We start from the raw sequence: 20,465 nt of genomic DNA, 5'->3' as shown, positions 1-20,465 counted from the left end.
GAATGGTCTATCCTTTCATTTGGGGTGTGTCTGTGGGTCAGACTAGTTTTGGAGAATTCCACTTCTCATCAGTGACTCTAGACACGACCATTGATTGAAACTTCAGACCAAACCAAGCCTTTATAGTAGTGAGTGTAAAACACTTAAAAAACCATTTCAATAGAGACAAAGAATGTTTTTGTGCTGGTGTGAGCCCTTGTATAACCTTTTCATGACTAAAACTGGAAGTACACTTTACAACGTGTAAAAATGTAAAAATTACACAAAAATGGTTTATGATTACATCAACATTTACATAAGTTTTTCATTAAAACTGAAATATAATGAGAATTTTCCAAAAATATGCCTTTCATTGATCTAGGCTAAACTAATAAAGAAAGCCTATTTTTCAAAACCAAGTTATTGGGTCTATCTTTGGAAAACATTGTAAAAAGTATCAGGTTTCTTTGTGAATTATCTATTTTGTGATAAAGTACTTGTCAAATTCACTTTGTTTTCAATATTATACAAATCAAGCAAATTATTCAGAAAAAAATGTATACCCACAAAAAAGCTAGAGTATAGTTGTTTGGCAATTGCACAGTTAGAAATGTATATATATAAAGCAAATGACTAGCCTAAGTCTCAGACATAAGTGTGAGCTATGGCCAAAACCAAAGAAAGCTGGCCTGAGGTTTAGGAACTGTCAACATAAAACAGCTTCCCCAGCCCTCAAAATTAGTGACAATTAGCTATAGCAATTTATGAAAAACATCAAATATGACTTAGAAAAACTCCTAAGAAAAAATACTCCTAGAATTTACTTCCCCTAACTTTTTTGTGAATAATATCATCAGTATATAATTAGAATATTTCACAGTATAACCACCTCATCTTACCTAATTTGAGACATCAGTTACAATTGCATTTAGTGGATAGGTGTAACAAATCAGTGCAAATGTGAAATGGTTTAAATATGGTTGTTCCATGTTTGGAAGATGTCACCTGATGGTTTTATTACCCGGTAATTCATCACCATGAGCATGAAATCTTTTGATACATATGTAAGGCACATTTTGTGATAGCACCAATATGGAAGTAGAAGAAGACAGTAAAATATTTAAAACTAATGACACTGGAATGGTTAAATATTTATTCTGTCACAAATGTGTTATTTATAGTTGTATTTACTATAAAAGTTTAACTAATTATAGTGTTAAACTAAACTTTAGTTGATCATACCTATCTGAAAAGAGTGAATTAATCTCTTAATTATTTTATTGAATGCACTTTTTTCATTTTCTTCAACCTTAAATAGTATCTGCTATATGAGCAAGTTTTGCTGTTCGAGAGTAAGGTAAGAATTGGTGAGAAGACAAAAATGAATGATAATATAATTAGAAAATAATTCATCCAGACAAAATTCTTCAGTACATAACACAGCAGATGCCTTTTAGTGTCTAAACATTGAAATTAGCTTAACTGAAATGTCAATGTATGACAGAAGAAACTCGTACTGTTTATTGATGTATTTTTGTTTAATACTGGTTGTGTCATTCACATAGACAGGCCTTTAGTAGATGTTTTTTTTTTGTGGCCTGTTGATGTCATTGCTTAATAATTACAATGATGAATTAAAAAAATATATTGAACAAGAAGTTTACATTGTTAATAACCTCTATGTACTTTAATGATAGAAATATACTATATGATTAAATTCAATTTTAGCAATTTTTGTAGTAAAAACTCACAATACACAAGTTTAATATGAATAAGATTACCATATAGCACGGCATATACTACTTTCTGCATACATTCAGAAATTCTGCCAATAATACAGGAATTTCACCCATTAGACAGAGCTCCTTGTTTGTCCTTCCATCATCAATCATTGCCCAAATATGTTTGTAGTAGGACTACTGACTAATCATGTACAGTCTCCAAACATCATGAAGTTGACTGTTTCTCGAACATATGTTTACATTCAAGTGAGTTGTATGGTTCATGTTAACAGCATTATCAATATGACTACGTAAGGATGAGGAGCCCATGCTCTGATCAAGTTAAATGCAAGACTGATCTTTGCTGCATGTCAGGGTTAGGCCCTGACAGACATCCCCCCCCCAACCCTTACTTTTTTTATTTATAACATCTCTAAGGACAGCATCTTTTAAAAGAAGGGTAATGATGTACCGGCCCTTCAAGAAAAACACTTTTGCAATTTTACCGAAAATTCGAATTGAATCACATATCTAAAAAACAATAATTACCTCAAATTAATCCAGTGTGGCATGTTGTAGTCATCTACAGCCGATAGTGAATTACGAGGCCGTTGTTTGTTATGAAACTATGGAACCAATAAAAAAAATACATATATATTTTTTTTCATATTTAAAATTATAAAACGAGTAAAATTAATCTATAATAATATATATATATATATATATATAATAACATTAAGAAAATTGTTTCAGATGCAAAAATAGCCCAACCTATTATGCAATACTCTGTTAGGCTTGTTAATTTTCACAGTTTTGATTGGCTGTATCAACTAAAATACTGGCAGATTTGTCATATTATAATTTATCATCCAAAAATAGGAACAATGATTGTTACATACTTTTCAAAAATGTTATTTAAATAAAGATCACCTGTGACTTATGATAGACAAGAGTGCTTCACACCAGCCTGATGCTAAGACCCATGTCAGAAGATACTCAGCAAGTGATAGAAAAGCAGTTCATGCATCATAGATGTGGTTTCTTGTATGTTTACATATTATCCACGTTTAAAAAACCCAGGAGAAGCATAAAGTTTGGGATCAAGACAGTAAAAACAGTGGTCATATTATTACCTTTTATCCTTTTTAAACTAATCTTAAGGTAAAAATTAATAGTATTGTTACCTGATCACCTCAAAAACAACTCATAGATTTCATATGTGGAAGGACATATGTAGTAATATATAACCAGTTCAATGAAAAGAGATAAGACTCAATGTGAAGATGGATAAAAACAAACACTTTTTTTTTTTCAAAAATTACACTGAACAATGGTGGCCATGATATGCTATACAACTATTGGGTTAAATTAACAGACACAAATTTTAGAAGAGAAATTAACTTAATGCAAAATTAAACTGTAATTACTAGAAATTGGAAAATTAACAGAAACAGAAAATAAACTATGTTTCTTACTGACTGAAGTTGATGTGATGTTAAAAGGTTGAATTAACAAAAAGAAAGATACATACAGAGTCAACAGAAAGAAAATTAACTTTACTGATGAATAATAAAGACAAAACTTCACAGAAATTTCTGGTCACTTCCAAGTCAAACCAAGAACTGCCTGATAATTCCAAAACTGCTCTCACAATTCATACACTTTCTAGAGCTGACCAATCACAGAACTAGATCACTAGAATCCAGATATATCTCTGCCTCATGTGAACGTTGTAAAGCAACTTCACATAGAAATTAGTATGAGGGTCAATACAATTATCTAATGAAATAGCCAATACCATCCTTGACTAGTTATACTAGGGCTGAATTAACACATGACCAAGTCACATTTAGCAATTTTATCACTTGACCAAGTCCTAAGCTGAAACTTTAGAAAAAAATTTTAAATTTCATTAACTATATCTCCTATATACCACAGGAAATATCAGAATATCACTTTACATAAAGAAAATTAAATACAAAAGTTATAATTATTAAGATATAATTACTGGCTGTTAAAAACTTAGCTAACCTAAAAATGTATCTTTTTATTATTTTTAAACATAATGCATATCTTAAGAGCTGATTTTTCCAAATACTTTTTCTTTGTAACTTAAGCCACACCTGTGAAATGAATAAATTGCTTTATAGTGTCATAACATAGGTATGTGTCATGATTAATGATATTAACAGTTAAAAAACTGGTAATCCATATTAAAAGCTTTAAAAGTGGTTCCACGTTGTTAAGCTTAATGTTTCATACATTACATATAAAGTTAAAGAAAAAAAGGTGTAGTTACAGTTAAAAGAACAAAAACACTTATTCATACTATTGCACAAATTATTACTTAGTACTATATAGTACAAACATTTTTGTTAATTATCAGTTTTAGATAGTTTAAACACCCCATCAAATGTGCAGAAAAAACTCAACAAACCTTTTAAATTCAATTAAACTATGCTATAGCTAGACCAATCATATTCAAATCTGATTTATACAGAACTTTGAATTTCATAATTCAAGATACATTAATAGTTTATTCCTGCATTGCTCTCATTAAAGTTTTTTGGGATGTAATTGAGATTAATAATTTTAATCAAAATGTGTTTGTTTCGAGCCTTAATTTAAATTTAAGATATTGCTAAATCAAGTAAAATAGTAGGATATTAAAATGCAACTTGATTTCACCTGGTAAAAGATTTTCCAAGTTAATCAAAAACCAGGGAAGATTATAGTATTTGTTTAGCTCATGCAGTTTAGTGACTGAACCAAGTTTTATTGTTAAAACGTTTTTTTTTTCATCTAATATTACAAGCTGCTAATACAAAAAAATGACAAATCTTCCATCTTTATGAGCTCTCATACTAATTACAATTTATATTCTTATGTTGCATTAGTATCAGTGATACCTTAGTGATACCTGAGCATGAATTCTATGTTCAATTTCATGCAGACTCAAACAACTCAAAATATGCTCAGGTGTTTCTCTGACGAACCAGATTAATGTTCATGAGCAACTCCAGGCACTCTGGGCAACTTAGAGTGAAAGGTTTGGACTACCTTGAGATATGTATCCTTAACAATGTTTAGAGTAACTCACAGAGTAAGTACAAATAACATGTACCATCAATGAATATCTAGTGATCAATCCCATGAATGAAAAACTGATAGATAGCTAAATTGCAAGAAGACTGATAAGGAATTATATTTTTACAGGAAATAAATGCCTTTCTATTATATTTCACATATATGTGTGTGTGTGTGTGTGTGTGTGTGTGTGTGTGTGTGTGTGTGTGTGTGTGTGTATATATAAGGTACAAAATTCATGTTTCACTTACTTTACAGCATCCATTGTGATGCATAGAATAAATTAACCCTAAGTCCAGTTTCAGTTTGTATTTGTAATTCAAAAATGTTATTCTGGATGACTTCATGTTTGGTGACAGTTCATGTAAAGTAATTGGCTTTTTCAATATTTTAATAAATATGATGTGTGATCCATACAAGATTGACTTTTTTTTTCATTTTTCATTTCCTATGTTTAAGCCTTACATTACAATTTAAATCTTGCAAATGTTTTAAATTTTATAGTATCCAACTTTGAAAATTAAATGCCACTTACAACTACTGAAGTATTCTCTAAAACCGAGTCACTGAAATGACGATCTGTCTTCAAGAAGTCTATACTTAAAAGTTTTTCTAAAAGTTTGTGACTTGTTAACACTTTTTTTTTAATCACTATAGATGAAATTATTACTTAGAAGCCAACATATAACATCATTTTGAAGTGCAACCTGATTGATAAAAAAAAATGTTTTAATAATATTTATATGGACACTGATAATGTTAAATAAAAACTGTCCTAATATTTATTATTCCTGATATGAAAACATCAAAATAGTGCATGTCAAGGTTTAATAACATGATACTGCATGAATATTATATCCTAGAATTCTGGCATTACTTCACAGTTAATGTTCTTCACCACATGGGTCAGAAGCAACAATTACTGTGTTTTTAATCTTCCAAAACAAACAATAGTTTAATCACTTTTGATTTTTTGTAAACAACTGTAAAAGATAAAAGCAACTGATATAGTTTTCTTTTTACAAGTTCTGGAACACTTATAAATTTGCACTAAAAAATAAAACAAAACGTTTCTGCTATATAACAAGTAATTTTGTAACCAAATTATATATTTAAGAACCTTTGCTAAAATTCATCAGAATTAATAACTTAATTACACATGCATAAATAACTTGCAATATTTTCTCATCATAATTTTCTCAACAAATTTAATATTTACATGAACATTTAAATTTTATGTTTAATTTTTTATTGTTGTATATTTTCAAGCAGTACATTGAATAAAATATTAAACATCTAAGAAAAACTGTTTTTTGCTGTTAATTTCTAGTGATACTGTGGTATTTTCAGGTGAACTAATTTCCCTACAAATATCAGTTAGTTAGATATGCTAATAACAGCAGATTCACCCAGAACATTTGTGTGGTCTGTATTTGAAAACTTGACAGTTTTCTTGTGTGTGAGAAATATTGACATTGGACAAGTTGAATAAAATCAACACAATCTTTATTATGAAATAAACAATGGCACAGCTAATGTATTTACTCATTTAAAAAGACAGGTGCTTGAGTTTGCAGCTTTCCCTCTCTCAAGACAGATCTCTGAAGAACTAAAACATGATTATCTTAATGTATGGTCTTTACTTAAATAACTCTAGACAGAAATGAACCAAAAATGTGTGCTTAAATTCTACAGGTAAACACAGGTTCTTTATCCAATTGACAGTGTCACCTTACGACCCGTTTTTTCACAGCGTTGGTCAGTTTTAACATAGACATTGTCAACTCAGCCAGCAAAGGATATTGCACTTAGTAATCCTTTAAACACAGATATTATATTACTGTAACATTCCTTTGGGCAGAACAGACATTATCTACTATAGAGAACAAAGAAACAAGGCAACTCCAACAGTCTACTGGATCATGTGTTTATACTAGCAATTGTGTAGAAACTAAATAAATGAAAATTTTTTTAAATTCCTGCATAACTATAACTAGGCACGAAAAATATAACATGCATGCATATCACAATGTTACTATGTTCTGGCTATGTTTCAAGTTTGTACCAGTCTGGAAAAACAAAAACCTTCAAGCTGTTTTTCCAAAACTAGAGCTTTTGAAAAAATTATTCAACTAACTTATATTTAAGGTCACTTCTGTATAAACAGTAAAATTTTATTTTATGAATGTATGTGATCAACTGTTTTTGATGTTGTAGACTAACTGACTAGTAAGTTCTTACACTGAGCAAAATAGTTCATAAAAAGTGGTTTACAAATACATATAATATACATTTACATTTCTGAATAAAGATATATCTAATATTTAGAAAGCTAAAATTAAAAACGTTTTCAGGGTTCTTTATTTTTTCAACCACTACTTTTCATTAAAACTTGGAATTAATCCAGCCACATATGGAGACTGAGTTTAAAATTTTGTTGTAAATTACATGATTTTGAATAGAACACTTTCTTTTCAGCTATTTTCTTAAATTCATACCTTAAACAATGGCACAGCATGAAGTGGCTGTTCTCCAAGACACACAAGATCACTTCCAATACCTAGAAGCATTAAACAAGATAAAGTTTAGTGATTTTATTATAGTGAACAGAGAAATATTTATCTCATTTATTGATTCTTTTTTTTCTGAATGATCTAAATATAAAATTTTCTCTACATTTCTTTGGCTCACAAGGACATAAAAGGATAGAAGTGGATAAGAATAAACACAGAAACAGCTAAAAAAACCTTAAAAAATGAAATTAAAATTATTGTACATATCTGGAATAAATAAATCAAAGATAAACTAGCAGTAAACATTATCCCATTTTGAAACTGTTGTTATGAAGGTATCAAAACTTTCCAAAATCCTAAGCTCATGTCAGATGTGAAATACACTCGATCTGATGCTTGCCCAGGTGGCTGTAAGCCATCTGACTGAAAATAACAGACAACTTGCATTAACCCTTTGGATATGGATAGTTCAAAGTGTACATTCCAAACTGTTTTTAAGAATTATATTCAAAATTTAATTGAATAACTTTATTATCAGCATATTTGTCAATATAATTAGCTTTAACACATAGTTTATAGATCAAATTTTTACATTATCTAAGTTATGACTTCTTAATTCAAAAGGAAACATTTAAATAAATTCTCAATCTTCACTCCTTTGTATCATGTAACACTTCTTCATTCCATTTTAGATATTCTTCCTAGCCCTATTTGAGCTTCTGAATTTAATATAAATTACACACTTATAGAACTAGAACATCAAACTCACATGCCATGCCCTCCTATCACATTGTCTTTCAAAAAAATGTCAATAGTTATTTCACAAATGTCAATAATTAGCTCTAACATTTTTTGCTATCGTTGAGTCAACTCAACCAGCCAACAGAACTATTTCAAACCACTTATAGATTAATTAGAAAGCCAGTTAAATCATAATAGTTATAGGTCATTGTATTCTTTGTGTATTTATTATTTTATTATTCTAAACTGAATATTTGAAATAAATAAAAATGTAGTAAAGTGCTAATAACAACCATATTTAAAAGTATGGTCATCTTTTACAGAGACATTGATAGCTAAAGAAAAGTACAATTCTCACTTGTAAATATTAAATTTCTCGTTTTTTATGAATATATTAATTGTTATAAAATTACTAAAATGCAAAAAAATTAGAAAAATTATCTGGTTAAATAAGAAAACTTGAATGAAAAAACATTAAATAAAAAAATATACTCCATAAGTAATGCACAAAAACCGCTCACACATGATGTAATTCAATACATTGTTTATCTTAACTTGCACTATGCTCTTGCCTGGTGATTTATTGCTTTGTTACACTAGGTTAGTTACACAAGGTTCACAGATCAATAAAACAATAAAATTAAATAAAAGCAATTGTGAAAAGGTTAGAAGACTAAAGATTTTAATGTAAATAACTTCAATTGTTTGTTACCATGTGAAGTCATTCTAGAAAGAAAAAGGCAATTTAGATATTTTTATTCAGACAATAGATGAAATACTGAGTTCTGTCAAAAGAAGTTGAATGTAGTGCAGTAATAACTGAAAAACCAAATTTCAAATTTTGTACTTACTAACTACAAAGTAGTGTTTTTACTAAGAATTAAGTTATATTTACATAATAAAGAAGAGTTTGGAAAAAAAAAGAAAGTATTCAAGTTTTGTTATACATGTACATCTTGAAGTGAAATCTTTAATTGTAGTTCAACCCAGGAAAATACGTGTATCAAACTTTCCCACTTTAACTTCACAATTTTTAATACATTTCAAACCATATTCAATTTTAATAACTGTAATTTAACTCTCAAACTAAAGGCTCGATCAAATTGGCCAAGTTCATGATCCAAAACTGACATTTATAGTTTTTAATACCAAAGCTTTTAGTACGTTCTGTGTATCTTCATGAAATTTCACAAGCGTTCAGTAAGCATTGAATTTTTAATGAGGTATTTTCACTAAACGTCTCCACGAATATATGGTGCCAAATTGTTGACTGCTTCAAGTGCAAAGTGATTTTCATGTTAAGATTAAAAATACTTTTCTTCACCTGATAATTGTCAATTTTTATTTGCATAATCTCTAAAACCTCCTAAATAAATTTTAAATGCTTTTTTTTTCAATAAAATTTCATATTTTATCTGTTATTTTCTCTATCCTAACTCAATATAAATACACAAGTCAGTAATTTTCTCTGAAGACCTACCATTGTCAATAATTCTCTGTTTTGTAATGTTAGTAAGGTCTCGATTAACTTCAAAAACTCCAACTCCTGGTGTTATTACAACTGATAGTTGTCCTGTCCGGTCAAAACTGCGGTCCACATAATGTTTTTCAAAAACTAAAAATTGTAAAAGAATTATGCACAAGTATGTTTGACCCAATGAAAAAAGTAGCTTACAAAAAAAACATTTAACATATTATTACTATTAAAAAATCTAAAGGAAAACACTTCAAAGCTGTTATCTAAATAAAAATATAAAACAGATAAAAGAGATGAACTAAGAATTCAAAATGACAGGAAAATTAGATTGGTTTCTCATTCAAAAATCAAATAATATTTTAAGTGTGTGTATGTGTGTGAGTGTATGCACACCAAAACTGATTGCCTACAATTTCTCTATTGTGATAAAATAAAAGAAGGAAACAAATCTCTTAGAATTATAATCTACAACAATATCAATGTATTTAGTATTGAAGTAACCCTGTAATTTTTGACACTTAGACAATTAATCTGATGTAGCTTCTGTATTCATCTAACATTTACATAAGTGTAATTAACGTTATGTTTCTCAAATGCACAATTATTTCTCCAAAAATTAGAAAAAGAAGGAAAAAATGCAACAAAATACTGTTCATGAAATAACATAACAGTTGTTTCAAGAAACATGCTAGTTAAAAATGAACAACTTATTATACATACTTAAAATATATTAATATACATCAGTATATCCAATATCAAGTTTTCTTATGAAAATAGCATAAAAATGTGAAAATTGGGAAGATTTATAAAATATATATATATAACGGTACAAACTCAAACAGAATGCATGTAACAAATGGAAAATTGTAGAAATAAATATTAGCAAATAAATATTAGTACATTAAGTAAATAAATCTCATAATATGAATTCAGAAGTCACACAGACAATCTTCCCTAGAAAAGTTTTAAACTCCAACTGCATAACTATTAACATCATAACTACAGTTTATTTGTTAATTATTATTAATATTGAACAGATAGAGATTAATGGTAAATTCTCCATTTACATAGTTCTAGACATAAAAATGATAACCAGAATTACTCAATGCTTTAATGTGTCTGCAGTAAACTGTTTTCTACCTGGAACAAAGCTGTACAAAATACCCCTAAACAACAATATGCTATTTTACTAATTCAACTATACAGTATACGAAGCAGGCGAATTACATCAATACATAATTATACCTTCTCATATGATTAGAAAGGGATATAAGAAGAATTTTATTTGGATCAATAAAATATTAGTAATTGAACAAAATTTGTTTTCTGTTTATCAAATTAATAGCAACTTCTTATATTAAAAGTTTTGAATAGTTTTCAAGTATGAAGTTAATGATAAATAACAGCTGAAAAGTTAAAAATCTAAATACAATTTTGTTTGTAATGATGAAATTCTTAGTTTAATATAATTATATATAATAAGTATAAGTCTTAACATTTGACTGTATTTATCTTTATGGTCAGATACAAATAATGTATTAAACTTTTATATGAAAATTCTAATTTTTCACAAAATGCCTCAAAACCATTATATAAATCTAAGGATTTTCAAACTCTCTCTGAAATGAAGCATGCTATAATAGCTTCAAAAACTGATGAGTGTTGACACAAAAAAATAATAATCAAAAAATAATGTTTTTAAACAGTTTAAAAAAAATCTGATAATCTGAAAAGTAAATAAAGACCATTCAAGGACATATTTAGCACTTCCAGAAAGTTGCCTTGTGAAGAGGTAGAGTTCACTGCATGAGGTATTTTCACTCCTTCCCTTTGGTGGTATTCAAGCACCATCTGTTGATACTGGTTGAACAACTTCTTTAAAAGAATCAATGTGGAATTCCAATCATCATACCGTTCATTCTGGACAGCAACTCTATATATAAAATAAATGTTCGTAAAAGGAAAAACAATTACACGAGTAAACAGAATTACAACAATAATAGTTCAAGAAGATGAACAGGACAGTTATATAAAGACAGCTGTAAAAACACCATTCTTATAAATTCAGCTGCATCATAAAATGTATTTGCACATTTCCTCACATACTAAATCTTTTGTAGATTGCAGTTCTTTTTTCTATAAGAAAATTTGCTTCACAAATAAAGAAAATCACAAATTATCCACATGAGATGCATATCAATTAGTATAGGCATATTATCTTAAACTCTCTTGAACAAATCCTTATTTTGACTCCATGTCTACATTACTTATTAATTTTAGTAGATTCAAAGTAGGAATTTGTAGCTTGAGAAAATCATACACACTATTTTCAGCCTTGTTTGTTTAATTTCTTTTATAGATTTCCTAGTTGTAGGCTTGAAAATATAATCTTTGCATTTTGATTCAACTTCTTTCTGAATGTTTTTGATGATCCCTATTCCCCCTTTTTAAATTAACAATTTTTACTAATCTTATTTCTTAAGTTGTTTTATGTTCATTTATGGAGAATAAATTTCATGCTATATACTTGCATATGTGTTCAGTTGAATGTTACATGTTTTTCAATAGTTTACTGCTGCATTGGCTTTTTTTCCACCCAACCACCACATCAAACTTATTCAAAATAAATAATAAATGTACAACGAAGAATAAATACATTTACTAGTATGCAACTACAACAAACAAAATGTAAAGTTGTTCTCAAAGGACCCTCTTGAAGGCAAAAATTGTATCATCACAGACTGAATGACCGGCTTTCATCAATGTCACAGTGTAATGTAACAAAAGATGAGCAGCAACAAAGTAATCTCATCAAAATAGAATAATGTTTCTTCTATGATAATACAACACATATTAATGCAATGTCAAGAGACTCAGTAACATGATTACCTTGTTAGGTCTACATGACACATATGTATGTTCTTCAACAGCCTGCTGTGCAAAAGTGTTTGCTAGAATAAGGTGACACAAGTAATGCTTGCAAGATAGACAACAGTGACACACTTAGCGTATGTCACCAATTGTCGACAACATTTACAACCTCTACCTTAACACCAACTGTTTAAAAATAACAGCTTTATGAAACAGTGCTATATACAGAAGCACGTATAACATTGTACCAGTAGAAAAGTAGCCTTTTCAACTTAAACAGATATGTCTAAAACATCACTTTAAGTATAGCTTCATGTCTTTTAAAGTAATTATATACTGAGCCAGGTGACTTTGTGCCTGAGGTTTTATGCAAACACATGTTTAACATTCATTGAGTACACAGACAACTGCTCATAACAATATCACATCTGTTATGTATTTATAACCATGTAATTAAATTTTCTTTAAAAATTTTGTATGAAAATTAAACCACTTTATTTAATATTTTGTATGGTGTATGAGCTTGTGAAACATTTACAATTTCACTTGCAAGTGGTTTTAATTTCATAACAGTTTTCCTGAATTGTTTTTCTTTTTTATCATCATTAATGATCTTGAAACATTCTATTAAATTTAAAAGAATATACATATATGGTCCTTCACTAACCTATAGAAATCCTCATAGAATCTTCCTTTGTAATCTTGCTGTAGACACTCTCGCATGTAATTAGGGAATTCATCAATGCTATGAGCTTCATAAAATGTTCTTGAAAAAAGCACAATTGTAACATCATGGTTGCAGTTCAGTTTCTAGGAGAAAAGTGGAAAGGCAAAGATGTTTTTTTTCCTTAATTTTCAGAGAAGCTTAAAACCAAAATCAAGGCTAAATTAAACAACTACTCTTACCAAAAGCATTGTTTACCATAATAGGAACTTCCATTGTTGATACATTGAATCATGAAGTCAATCTAAGTTACCACATAATTCAGTAACAATAAAAAATGTGAATAAAAAAACTGAAACAACTTAAAGTAAATACAGTAAAAGAAAACTGTGGAAAAAGGTATATGTCACCAATGTACAATTGTAAACGGTAGTCACATGCAATAAAACACACATGTAAACGATGTTGTGCCAAACGAGAAAGTGAGGATTGAGTGGGAAAATCAGAGGGAGCTAGCTGAAATTTATGACGAACATAGACTGGTGTGCTGAGAAGTAAATTTTTTGGCAATGCTTAAGGGGCAGAAAAAAAGATTGAGATAGCTTTGTGTGAAATGAGGTAAAACTGTATTGGAAGTGTGGTAAAATATTGCATCCTGATGTTAAAACCTTCACAAATTAGCTTCATTACAGTTCCTCTTGGGAATTGTCTGAAGGCAAGGTGATTTTATGTATAATTAGTATAACTTGAGAGTAATCAAGAACAGAAACTCCTAAATCTCATGCCTAATCATTGCACTGAACAATACAATGAATATATGAAGTTTATGTGAAAAGTGATTGTTGAATGTAATGAAATGTAACTTCCTGTTGTATTGTAATGAAATGCAACTTCCTGTTGTGTCAACATTTATGTGAGAATAATGTATTCTTAAGTTATGGAGTGTGATTGATCTCTCCAAATTTTGAATGTTCAGATTAGCAAGTCATGTCACAACCATAACTGATATAAAGTCACGGTGGAATGGTATGTAACAGAACTACATTTTAACATATCTTGAGATTTCATAAGTAGTATGAAGCCACCAAAAATAGATCACTTTTTTAGAAGGGTAAGTACAGTCCTTTTTAATACAAGATATTCATACATTCAGATCATAAAGATATGTTCAGGTTGGAGATTTAGAATTTCCAAGATGGGGATATCCCTTGTCCTTAGCAGTACTGTAAAACAAATGAATATGGATCAACTTGGAGAACCAGCACCATCCACAAAGAGACCTGGAACAAGTTGTACCCTAGCAAAGCACAGCAGCTTGTAACAGATGAGAATCCAAGAACACAAAGTCAGTGGCAAAAGCTATCTATGTGTCCTAAGATATATTATGCAACATAAGAAGGATCTCTGTTTGCAAAAGCAACACAAGTCACATGTTGCTTACACAAGATATTCATTCAACCATAACATACTTCAAGCAGCTGGAGAATGAAATAAGTATTCATGCTATTCCATAAAAAGATACCTACAGATTTCTGTGAGATAAGAGTGTTGAAATAGGTGCTGGGAAACCATTGTTCTTATACAATAAATAAATTCTGTAAAAATGTCTTTTGCAATAGACAGAGCATGACTGGATGTAGTGACGCTCCAAACAAATTTTAATATAATATACTAAACCTCTGTACATAAAAGATTCTTCCAGATAAAAGGAAATACTAAATTCAGTTTTCCATGACAACAAGTACGACGACTTTTTTTTAATATTTATAATGAATTGTGAATATTTGTCAGAGATAATTCCTAAAGAACAGAAAAGACAAGTTTAAACATATTTCAATAAGGAATATGATCAAAACTTCTAGAGAGATTTTTTTTTCAACTGTATGTTTATTTTTCACCACAGTAATTTAAGTAGGTGGTATAAGCACTTGTACAAAGGGTTGTTATGTATTATAAAAAAAGAGAAGTAGACATTATTAATCATTAACTTTGGTAGCACCATCTATATTTGATTCTGAGTTCATTAAAATGTGATGCTTCTCAATTGTTTATTTTGATATTTAGAGTTTTTATTCTTTAAGTTTGTTAACTCTAAGAAGTATGCAGGCTTCATCATTTTGATGAACCTTGTAACCATGAAACAATACATACTATAGTTCTCTATGTACTAAGCATACCTTCAAGAAATTTTTCATGCATTTAGTAAACATTACAAGTCTGTTGTAAACAAAAAAATAATAATTTTAACAAAGTATTTTTACTAAAGATTTGTTTGCAAATTTACAACATCAGTCTGATTACGACCCTGACCAGTCTGAGTGCAATGTGATTTTCATGTTAAGAATGAAAATATTTGTTTCATCTTACAGTTTTAATTTTTCATTTTCATAACCTCTAGAACCTTCTTAGTGAATATTAAAAGTTTTTCAGTAAAACTATATTTTTTATGTTATTTTCTCTACCATAACACCAAGTGTAGAAAATTCAGCAATGTTGGGTAAAACAAAAAGTTTAAATACATGAAATAAATCTAAATCACCATTTTTTCTTTCTAGAATGACTTCTATTGCAAGAGACAATTACACACTATCTATTCTAATGGCCAAAGCTAATACCTTTCAAATCTAGGTTAATTTAGTTTTATTGCTTTACAGATGCACTCAGACCCTCTCAGAGTATGACAAAAGCCACTTATCACAGATGGACAGCTTTATGTAAAATAAAAATCAAGGTCAGAAGCACACCATGGTTGAATTACAATCACACCATGGGATGTTTGTGTGCTACAATATTGAGTATCACGAGAAATTTTATTTAATTTTATTTCTCATTTAAGCTAACAAGTTTCTAATTTTTATATTTTAGTTACATTTATAGCAATAGATCAAAAATATACACACAAAAAAAAAAGAAATTGGGTATTTACATCAGGATGTCCAATGTTTGGTTGTTTAAAATATTATTAATTCTTATTTCAAATAGCAACTTAAAATACAAAACAACCAAAGTCCATGAAGTAGTATGCTTCAAATGATACTGAATCTTTTACATAATTTTTGCAATACTGTAACAAGATGTAACTACTGAATAATATTCTTAATCATCATTTGTTTTTAACATTTGACATTACTCACCTTCCATTTGGCAAATAGATCAGACAAGAATCCATTAACAGCCTTTTCAAAATACAAATCTCCATTGATATCAAAGTCCCACATTTCTGAACTCATCTGAATAAACAGATAAACCATACTACTCCCTGAACGGTAAACAATTTTTGTGTCTTTGGTTACAACTCCACACGCAACTCGTTCACCCTGAGCCCACATCTCATATACTTGACACCTAAAGAAATTTAATGTAAAGTTTAGAACTGCATATCCAGAGAATATAAAAATAAAATAACCAAATCTTCTAACTGATGTATAATTTTTTAGATGTCCTTCAAAATATTTACTCTATACATATAATTTCTCAGATAAAAACCTGAAAAAGAAAAATTAACTGTATTAGGTTAACTATTTGTAGAAATGAGAAAATCAGATTTCCATAATACACTGTTGATCCCATTGTTCTAAAATTGATGTATAAAAATTCCACTTTTTTGTCTTATTTATTTCAACAGATATTACTTGTGATATCAACCTTTGGTGACTGATCTTGCCAGTTCTTTATAACTTGTATATTTGTTTGAAATAGGTAAAGCTTCTTGAAACTAAATCAGGAAATCACTCTATAGGCCTATATACTCCAAGTGGTTTAAATGCATTTTTACCTTTAATTTCATTTTTAAATATAGTAAAAGGTTTTTGCGTATGCACTTTTGGTTTAATTTGAATTTAGCATTATGTCTCAAATTCATTTAGTTTCATTATCTGGGTTTTGAGTTTGATTTTTTTGTTTAGGTTTACATTATTCAGTTCAGTGAAACAGTTTTATTTTAGTTTTTCTCATTGTAAATCACACATTAACAGGTATGTGTCTCCTCTTCATACTTTTCCTCCATTACTTCTCCCCCTCCCTTTCACACACCACCCAAGTAATGTTAATTATCATTGTCATTTCCTTCATTTTCAATATTTCACAAGTATTTCCCCTACATTCAAATAGTTTTGATACATATTTATATACTGAGAGTGTCATTTCATTTATCAAAAATAAAGGATTAATTTCTCTTATAAATTTGTTTGTTTTTAAACACAAAGCTACACAATGGGCTATCTGTGCTGTAACCACAATGGGTACTGAAAACTGGTTTTTAGCATTACAAGCCTTTAGACTTGCAGCTGAACCATTAGGAGCTTCTTTTATAAGTATTTCATTTTTAATTGTATTAATTCTTTTTACATATATAGATTTACTTTTGATGTGTTCACAAAAGGATTGTGTTTTTAATATTGCATAAAGGACTTATTTGAATATATTTTAAAAGGTTGAATTAAATTTAGATTGGTTTACGTGACATTTCACCACAATAAGACCGATAATAATTTTGTAACAAATCTTTTGTCACTGGACAGGTTTTCAGCAAGAAGAACATAGCATATCAAATGTACACCTTATGCTGATGAGGCCTTCCACTCAATTCCAGATCTCATCAGATCACACTTCATCAGCATAACAAATTATATCTCAAATTATTTTATTTTGATGTTTTTGTATTCGATTTTGTATCATTTAAGTTAAAGGGTTTTTCCTTCTGTTACATTCAGATACCAATATGTTTAACAGATGATGATGCTTATTATATGTGTATGTCGTATGTACTACAAGTGGTTCATTTAGTGCAATATCATATTGCAATTCTTGTTCACTACCTGAAGGTTGACGTTTCACAAGATCACACTGTAACTTTCAAATTGATTTATAATTTAAAGTTGGTTTGAGAAGGAAATAATGAGAAGGAACTAGGGCTTGCAATCATAAAAACTATGTACAGTTTCATGGAACAATTGGATTGTGTCCAACTTTATCTTGATGTGAGACTGCTATTAAACTGTCACACAGAGCAGGTACACTTTTGGATACAAAGAGAAAATGTTGCGTGTTAAACTGATTTGTTTCTGACTGGGAATAACCAAGATTCCCCAATGAAGTCTCATCCTTGTTTCACATAACACCAGTTAGTTATGTATATTTTATTTTTAGTTCATTTTTTGAGCAGAGCTTATCATAATTTCTTATTTTGTTCAAATAATTATTTATTTTATTTTTAATTCAACACATTATATTTTTACTTTTCAACTTTAACAACAATGCCACAGTGTGCCACTCTTCTGCTTCTTGTCTCCAGTAAATACAGTTTATTTTTTTTTCCAACTTCACATTGTGTGTTGTCTCTTTCACCAATCTCAAATCATTGCAAAAATCAGGTAACTTTGTGCTAAGTTAATCCTTGTGAAACCACACTGGTAGACACAAAACGTTTACCATTAACATTAAAGTACACAGTACTTTACCATTTGAGGGGTTGGATTTCATTTTTAATTAAAACCGAAAGTATCTATTCTATTAAATCAAGTGTACAAATGCTTTGTTCAACAGATTATCTATATTAATCTATTCAGTAGATTTGTTTCTTTTATTAGCTATGAAACTGAACTATAAGAAAACAAGCAGGCATGTTTTACATCCCTTAAAAACTCTCAGTTAAGAAAGTAAATATTAGTAAATAATACAAAAAGTAATCATTAAGAAAAGGTATTTCATTAATTTTAGTAATTTATTTCAGTCTAGTACTGTAAATGAAAATATACGTATCAGACCTATCTTAACAATACAAAAACTCATCCTTTTTTATGTATCATTGCATAAATAAAAAGAGTTGTACAGTAAAAAAAAATTGAAATGTAAGTTTTTCAAGATGTTTTATATCCATAATTTCACATAAACTGTGTGAATTCCACAACAAATAATAATAAAAACATTAAGTTTACATATATGAAAATTATTAACTCTCAGAAAAAACTATTTAAGTCTTTACAGCACAACTTGTTTCAATACTTCTGAGTATACTGAATCTAAGTGACCCAGAGAAATATAAGTGCTGTAGTTCTGAAAAAAACTACCACTGTTTATAAAGAATACGAATATTATTTATAAGTAGAACGAAAAATTCGCTAAGAAGATTCAAGTAAAAATGATAAGTTAACTTCCATTAAATGAAAAGATAACCTTTTAATTTATGCAAATACATTTGTGTATGAATGTAAAAACATACAATTGTGTGTGTGCAACACTAATTCAGCTCAATGAAAAGCAGCATATTTTTTACTGCTGTTCTAAAGCACCTAAACAATTATACAACAATACGTATGCAACTTTGAAATACAAACCTGATTCCACTGAATTCAATCTTCTTGTTTGGGTACACACATGTGTTGACCTGTAACAAAAAAAAAGAAATCCTGATAATAAGCTGAAATACAAGAACACCAGAAATCTTGAGAATTTATGAGCTTCTTACAGTGTCATTTTAGTGAAGTTGATCCAGGTATTTTTTATTCAAACTAAACAAAAACTAAAACAAATTTATTAGATTTATTATTTAATTAAACACATTCCACAGTTCAGGATGGACCAAGCTCACAGCAACCTGGTTGCCATAACAAGTACCTTGTGAATTTAGAATGTAGAAGGACAACTATTTTATTTTGGCTCAAACAAAAAGAGAACAAAAACAGAATGTCAGAAGTGGCAGTTGCTCATTAAAGTGAAAAGACTATTGCACAGAAGTATTTACAAAGTTGAAATAAATGAATAACCTGTGTTTGATTTTAAAAGCAAGTAAACAAATAGCATATAATAAGAAAGAGAAAACTATAATACACTACATTTCAAAGCAACTGAAGACTATCTGGTGAAACAGGCTAGAAAGTGCAAAATACAAACTTCACTAAATGTCTTAGCTTTTTCAGTGGCAGAAATAAATCTAACTGAAATTGCCAAAACTGCTCCAACAATTCACATTCTCTCTACATCTAACCACTCGCAACATTTGGTCACAAGTATCTGGACACATTTCTGTTCTATGTCATAGCTATAAAATAGTTTCACATAAGCAAAGCAATGCAGGATACAAATATTCTATAAAACAGCAGACAGGTTCCCTAGCCAAATCCTGTTAGTTGAATAACCACAAGACCTTAGATGGATTTACTATGATTTGAATTAGAAATTGAAAAATATTAAAAATATTAACATGGATGTGATGACTAACTTATATATTTTAATTGTGGTTTTATGAATGTCAATTATTTATAAGCATGTACATTTGTATATCCTTGCCACACACACAGATGCTGGTTAACTCTTTCAACCTGGGCTCAGTCCCTGGGACCAACCTCGTAACCATTTTGTGCTTGTTATAGTTTTCATGCTATACATTTTAAATTAGTAAGCGAATGTTAACG

The 20,465-nt window shown here is 29.2% G+C and overlaps 1 protein-coding gene across 8 annotated transcripts in view; it reads right to left on the bottom strand.

Annotated features, from left to right (window-relative positions):
• LOC106465918 (GATOR complex protein DEPDC5-like) overlaps nt 1–20,465 on the bottom strand; it is a 141,607-nt gene that overhangs the window by 98,276 nt on the left and 22,866 nt on the right. For all 8 annotated transcript variants that reach the window (XR_002612097.1, XR_002612094.1, XR_002612096.1 and 5 more), the window contains 7 exons: nt 19,389–19,438; nt 16,188–16,398; nt 13,057–13,199; nt 11,264–11,451; nt 9,522–9,656; nt 7,286–7,347; nt 2,250–2,326 (listed from right to left, as the gene is read on the bottom strand). Coding sequence is in view for 3 of the 8 variants with exons in the window: in XM_022393868.1 (XP_022249576.1) it covers nt 2,250–2,326; nt 7,286–7,347; nt 9,522–9,656; nt 11,264–11,451; nt 13,057–13,199; nt 16,188–16,398; nt 19,389–19,438 (866 nt within the window). In the remaining 5 variants the exon portion in view is untranslated. The remainder of the gene's footprint in view (nt 1–2,249; nt 2,327–7,285; nt 7,348–9,521; nt 9,657–11,263; nt 11,452–13,056; nt 13,200–16,187; nt 16,399–19,388; nt 19,439–20,465) is intronic.

This window comes from Limulus polyphemus, unplaced genomic scaffold (genome assembly GCF_000517525.1).
Source record: "Limulus polyphemus unplaced genomic scaffold, Limulus_polyphemus-2.1.2 Scaffold2094, whole genome shotgun sequence".
NCBI lineage: Eukaryota > Metazoa > Arthropoda > Merostomata > Xiphosura > Limulidae > Limulus > Limulus polyphemus.
Note: the sequence above shows the minus strand (reverse complement) of the source record. Positions and strands in the feature narration are given on the sequence as shown.